This window comes from Crocuta crocuta, unplaced genomic scaffold, assembly GCF_008692635.1.
Source record: "Crocuta crocuta isolate KB4526 unplaced genomic scaffold, BGI_CrCroc_1.0 scaffold118, whole genome shotgun sequence".
Lineage (NCBI taxonomy): Eukaryota > Metazoa > Chordata > Mammalia > Carnivora > Hyaenidae > Crocuta > Crocuta crocuta.
The window spans coordinates 2048602-2055272 of NW_027551558.1; the positions used below are offsets into that span (position 1 = coordinate 2048602).

Below are 6671 nucleotides of genomic sequence, written 5' to 3' on the forward strand. Positions count from 1 at the left end.
TCCCATTTCATCCCAGCTACCTTCTGGCTTCTATCATTCCCACATACTGCTCTCCGGTAGCGAGAAACAAAAATAATTCATCTTGCAAACTTACAGCAGCAGCTTATCTGGTAACAGATGAGTACCTTTGTGCTTACAGGGCCACCGAAAACGCTGGCTACAGCCCAAGTGCCAGGATTCTCAGCAGAAGGACAGGTGAGCTCGGTCCGGGAACCATCGGCGTGCTCCTTCTGCCCGTCCCCTACACCGCAGACTGGTTTTCATTGCACACATAGACCGTGCTTGGCTGGATTCTCCTTCTGATCCGCTCAGGCACTTTGGGGAGGATTTGGAAGGTCTGGGGCAGCAACTCTATGCAGGCCTCGCGGAATTTTTTGATTCTCCAGCAGTAGACAATGGGGTTGAAGACAGACTTGAGGTAGCTGAGCCACAGGACGCAGGAGCTGGTGGTGTAGAAGGAGGAGCTGCAGTAGAATCGCCGGCTGAACACGGACAGGAGGCTGTAGACGGAGTGCGGCAGCCAGCAGAGCGAGAAACCCACAAAGAGGATCAGGATGGTGGTGCAGGCCTTGGTCTTGAAGCTCAAGTCCAAGCTGACCTGCTGTTGCCGCTGAAGCCGTCGCAGGCCGGCCCTGGTGAGCTGTCTGAGGTCCAGGCTGTCCGACTGGTTGTGCACGCGGATGGCGTTCTTGCGGACGGTGTGCAGGATGCACAGGTAGGAGCACAGCATGACGCCGAAGGGCACGAAGAACACGGCCACCACCAGCGCCACCACGTAGGCGCGCTCCGCCGCAAACTCCGTGTAGCCCAGCACGCACTGCGGGGCCCGCGCAGGCACCTCCACGGACGTCCGGCCTGCCAGCGAGGGCGCCGAGACGCAGAACGAGAGCGCCCAGGACACGGCGATGATCCTCTTGGCCCGCCGCGGGTTCAGCTTGTCCTGGCGCTGGACGATGATGAGAAAGCGGTCCACGCTGATGATGAGCAGGATGGCCACGCCCTCCAGGACAAAAAACCAGTACAGGGTGGCGGAGAGCCGGCAGAAGTAATCCCCAAAGTGCCAGTGGACCGTGATCAGGGTGACGGCGGTGAAGGGCATGCAGCATAAGGACAGCATGATGTCGGAGAAGGCCAGCGTGGCCAGCAACAGGTTGATGGCAGAGCGCATGGCTGGCCTCTGATACACGATGATGCAGACCACGGCATTGCCCAGGAACCCCACCACGATCATCAGCATCATGATTATTGCCAAGGATATCCTGAGGGGCGCCGGCGGTGGGGTGGCCCCGGAGTCGGACACATTGCTCCCATTCAGCAACAAGAAATGGTAGGTCTCAATGGTGGAGCTGTTGCAGGCCATCATGGGAAAGAACTTGGAACTGGGACAGAAACGACTGGAAGGGCTCCCCTCAGCGCTTTGGTGGCTGCCATATTCTGTCTGCCCGTTGCATGTCTTGGATGTGGAGGATGCGAGGGGGAACGTCTTTCTTTGGGAGCACTAGCCAGGATTTGCAACTCATCAATCACAGCCTCATCATCTGCGTGACAGCCCACTGTGTCCGCAGCTCCTACTTGGACGTTCTCTGTAGCCTAGAGCAACGATGAGCAGGGGAGAGAAAGGAGTGAGACTTTCCAAGCACGTTTTGAATAGAGCAGCGTTTAGATTTTACAGGGATTTTAAACTGAATGAAGAGAAAGAATGGCTCATTGATTTACCACTCAGGACAAGGCTTGGTCTTCACAAATATTATAAGTCTTGTCAAGTAGCCTAGGGAAATCTAATCAGACCTACTTTATGTGGGATGAGGACGTGAATACAACGTAGCCAATATTTATATGATGGGCATGCATTAAATAACTTTTATTCAAAGGAACCTGACCAAATGAGCTTCAGACAGGCCGGCTTCCATTAGAATGCCAGCTTCATGAGGGCAGGGGTGTGTGTGTGTGCGCACGCATGTGTGTGTGTGTGTGTGTGTGTGTTGTTCTCTGCTCTGCTCTATTCCCAGCAGAAAAAGAACAGTGCCTGGCACAGAGAAGATGTCCAATATTGAACTGAAATTCATGAATAAGTGGTAGTTGATGCTGCTACTATAATATTTGTCTAACTTTATTTTGAGAGAAATGTAGATTCACATGCAGTTGTTAGAAAAAAAAAAATCCAGGGAGATCTCAGATGCCCTTCACCCACTTTTCTTTAATGGTAATATCTTAGATAACTGCATTACTGCCAAGGATTACTTTTGGAACTGCCAATGGGAAAGAGGAAACTCTCCCTAAAGATAAGTTCTTTTAAAAGATAACATTCATTTTTATTTCCTTTCTCATAGGTGTGGTCAGAATGTGTTCAGTAGCTCAGGCATGGAGTCCAATTGCCTGGGCTGGGTGAAGTCTGCATCCACTACTTTCTATCACTGGCACCATTTGGCTGGTTAACCTCTGCTGATATGACCTCCTCATCTGTAACATAGGAGTAATAATCAGGCCCCTACAGAGGAGCTACAACGATGAGATGAGAGAATCCCCATAAAGTGATTTTTACTACACCTAGATCACAGAGAGCATTCAATAAATGTTAGCTATTATCACCTGAGCCCTGAGGAAAAGTAGTTACAGTGTTACAATTGGCTATTGCTTCATTTATATATAATGCACCTGTATCTGCTCTAGACCTGCCAGCAGGTGACATGGCCCTACCCAGAGCGAGGATGTTTGTAGTACGTTTCCCAGTCCCTCTCTCCTCACCATTTCCAATACAGGCATGCATTGTTTTATGGCACTTCCCTTTATTGCACTTTGCAGACTATTGTGTTTTGTTTGTTTGCAAATCCAAGGTTTGTGCAGCCCTGTGTTGAACAGGTCTATCAGCACCATTTTCCCAACAGTAGTTGCTCACTTTGTGTCTCTAGGTCACCTTTTGGTAATTCTTGCAACATTTCAAGCTTTTTCATTATTATTATATTCCCATTGCTGCGATCTCTTGATAAAACTTGCATGGGTGAGCCGTTGCTTCTTACGGATGAGTGAAGAAAGTGATTTCTTGAGGTGGAATCTACTCCTGGTGAAGATGCTGTGGGGAGGTTTGAAATGCCAACTAAAGATTCAGAATATTACATGGACTTAGTTAATAAATCATCAGCAGGGTTTGAGATGACTGACTCCAGTTTTGAAAGAAGTTCTACTATGGGTAAACTGCTACCAAAAAGCATTGCATGCTCCAGAGAAATTGTTTGTGAGAGAAAGAGTTCATTGATGTGGCAAGCTTCATCTTTGTCTTATTTTTAAGAAATTGCTACAGTGGCCAGCATGGTAGTGGTGGGGAACAAGTGGAGGGAAAAAAAAGAAAAAAAAAAAAAAGTAAAAATTGCCACAGCCAGCCCAACCTTCAGCAACCACCACCCTGATCAGCCAGTAGCCATCAACATTGAGGCAAGACCCTCCACCAGCAAAAAGATTGTAAATTGCTGAAAGCTCAGATGAGGGCTAGCATTTTTTAGCAATAAATTAAATTAAGCTAAATTAAGGCATGTACATAGTTTTAAAAGATAAAATGCTGTTACATACTTAAGAGATTACAGTTTAGTGTAAGCACAACTTATATATGTGCCAGGAACCCAAAAAAGTCATTTGACTCACTTTGTTGTGAAATTCACTTTATTGCAGTGGTCTGGAAACCTGCGGTATCTCTGGGGTGCGCTCCAAAGTATAGCTGATTGGAGTGGGCAGCTGACCTAAAAGCAGCTAATCCAAAGCCTGGCCACTGCTGGCAGAGCTGAAATGCTCTCACTCGCTCAGCAGGAGATCTGACCTAAGAAATACTGAGCCAGGAAAGTGATTGCCTGGAGGGATGTAACAAAAGGTTATAGAAAGAAGCCTCAGGGCCTTGAGGGTAGGGTGAATACTCTGCCATTGTGTCCCTAGAGTCCCTGGCCACTCTCTCCCCTGCCTCTGCCTGGGAGACTGGGCCTCCTTGGGTCTGGTAGGAGGGGAGGGAGGCAAGGTCTTTCTTGCTCTGGCTCCCTTCTACCCCATTGTGGTTGACAGTGGTTTATTCCTCTTCAAAGCTCTCAGCCCCTCCAGGCAGACTCCCCTACAGCCCACCCCTCTTTGCAGGTTCCCTACTGTTCCTGCCTCAACCTGTAGGTTTAGGGGTGATGGAGCTTCCCAAGGCTGCTAGGCCAGCATGCTTCTCCAGCCCCCTGGGGTTCCTTTACCCTGGCCTTGTCTTTGACAGGAATCCCTTATTAATCAGGGGCCGATCTCTTTCCTGTCTACACCTGATAGATACAAGGGGTCCTGGCAAACCAAACCTATGAGGAAGCAGAAACTAAGAGTAAGTAGCTATTAGGAGGTAGAGAAAGGTTACATATATGTGTGTATAAAGAAACAAACACAGGGAAATCTACCTCAGTTCCTTACAGGTTTCCAATTAAAGTTGTATTTCCCTATGTACATCAATATTTACTCCTTTGTTTTCACTGCATTTTTAGCCTTTTGCTTTCATGTACCTGTTGGCCATTTGTATGTCTTCCTTTGGAAAATGTGTAATCAAGTCCTTTGCCTATTTTTTTTTCATAGGATTGTTTATTCGCTCTTGGGTTGTATGAGTTCTTTGTACACTTTGCCTAATAGCCCCTTATCAGTTACATGGTTTGCAAATATTTTCTCCCATTCTGTCGGTTGCCTTTTCATTTTGCCGATTGTTTCTGTTGCTGTGCAGAAGCTTTTTAGTTTGGTGCAGGGTCCCATTGTTTCTTTTTGCTTCATGTTTCTTGTTGGTGTCATAACCAAAAAATCATTGCCAAGACCAATGTCAAGGAGCCATCTTCTTTATGTTTTCTTCTAGTAGTTTGGGGTCTTACATTTTAATCTTTAATCCATTTCTGGTTAATTTTTTGTGAGTGATGTGGTGTGGGGGTCCATTTTCATTATCTTGTTTGTGAATATCCAGTCTTCCCAGCCCATTTATTGGAGACTATCTTTTCCCCACTGCATACCTCTCTTCAAATATTAGTTTATTTTTATTTGAGAGAGAGAAAGAGAGAGAGTATGTGCGAGAGGGGGAGAGTGGCAAAGGAAGAGAGAGAATCTTAAGCAGACTCCACGCTCAGAGCAGAGCCCAATGCAGGGTTCAATCTCACAACGTTGGGATCATGACCTGAGCCAAGACCAAGAGTCAGACACTCAACCGACTGAGCCACCTGAGGCACCCCTCAAATATTAGTTGACCACCCCTGCGTGGGCTTAATTCTGGGCTCTCAATTCCGTTCCATTGACGTATGTGTCTGTTTTTATGCCAGTGCCATACTGTTTTGATGACTCTAGCTTTGTAACAAAGTTTGAAATCAGGAATTGTGATGTCTTTAGCTTTGACCTTCTTTCTTAAGATTGCTTTGGCTATTCAAAATCTTTATTTGTTTCCTTTGCTGGAAACTTTGCTTTGATTATTTAGCATCTGTGTGGTCTTGGATTAGTATCTGCCCATTGGAGGAAGTGGGCACTCTCCTAGTCTTTACAGACTGGCTTGAGCAGGCATGCTGGACCAGAGATTGTGGGTGGGTCATTGGGTGGTGTCCGTGGCAGGCTTGCTGCTCGAGTCCCTGGGCATGGAGGTCTGATGCCTGGGTCAGCAGGTGGGCCGCACTAGTGCTTGGGTGCAACTAGACGGCCTCGGGGCTTGAGCCTGAAGTCATGAGCCTGAGACCTGGTCTGTGTGGGTGGGCCCACAGGGACCAACCAGACCCTGAGGACCGCTGCAGTGGGCCCCAAGGCTGGTTCCACAGGGCTTGGTCCAAAGGCTGGGGCCATCGACGTGGCCTATAACCTGGGGCCTCGGGCGCAGACCGGGAAATGGGTCTGCAGAAGATCAGGAGATGGGTCTGGGGCTAGAGTAGGACAGGAGTCTGGGTCCATGGGAGCCGGTTTGGAGTGTGAGTCAATGGGAACTGGCACGGTGCTGGGGTGGGCCACGGGCCTGGGTCAGTCCACAGTAGTCACCCTGGGGCTGGGGTTCCTTTGGAGCTGGGGCCGCAGGAGATGCCTGCTGGGATAGCAGGACCCAGCTGACACTGGAGCGAGCAGGGAGCCTGGGGCCACAGGAGCCTGCTGGGAGCACGGTACCCTGGGAGTCACCTAGGACCACGAGAACTGGCCTGGTGCTGGGGGACCCCGGTGAAGTCAGGTGCTCACTTTTCTTCTCCCATGGAGGCAGCATCTCTTTCTGTGCTGGACTGCCAAGTTTGGGGGAGGGCAGGTGATGGAGGTAACATGAATCTGTCTTTCCTCCCTTCCTTTGTGATTTCCAAGATAGAGGATTCATTTGGCCTGGCAAAACCTTCCTTAAGAGGGAATACGCTTTTGAATTGTTCAACATTCCTTATGTGCTTTGTGGCAAAATGTATAATAAAATTAATAAAAGTATAATAAACTTTTCACATGTGAGATAATTAAATACTCACTAGATAATGAGCCAATAGTTGACTAGATTTTTCTTTTACAGGCCCAATTTTTGGAAATAAATATATAGTAATTTCAATAAAAAGAATGCTGTAGTTGCGAATGCAAGGTGAAGAGAGTGGCCACAGAAGGGAGGGGCGGGGGCAGCTCCGGCCTCCCCTTATCACCTGGAAAATTGGCATCGGCGTGGCCCAGAGCTAAGGACCACATGGGCA

General features: G+C 48.3%; 1 protein-coding gene across 1 annotated transcript; it reads right to left on the reverse strand.

Annotated features, from left to right (window-relative positions):
• Positions 1 to 241: 241 nt before the first annotated feature.
• GPR45 (G protein-coupled receptor 45) lies at positions 242 to 1520 on the reverse strand. Its single transcript, XM_077749386.1, has one exon. The coding sequence runs from the start codon at positions 1361 to 1363 to the stop codon at positions 242 to 244; it is 1122 nt and encodes a 373-aa protein (XP_077605512.1). The 5' UTR covers positions 1364 to 1520.
• Between the last annotated feature and the right edge of the window lie 5151 nt (positions 1521 to 6671).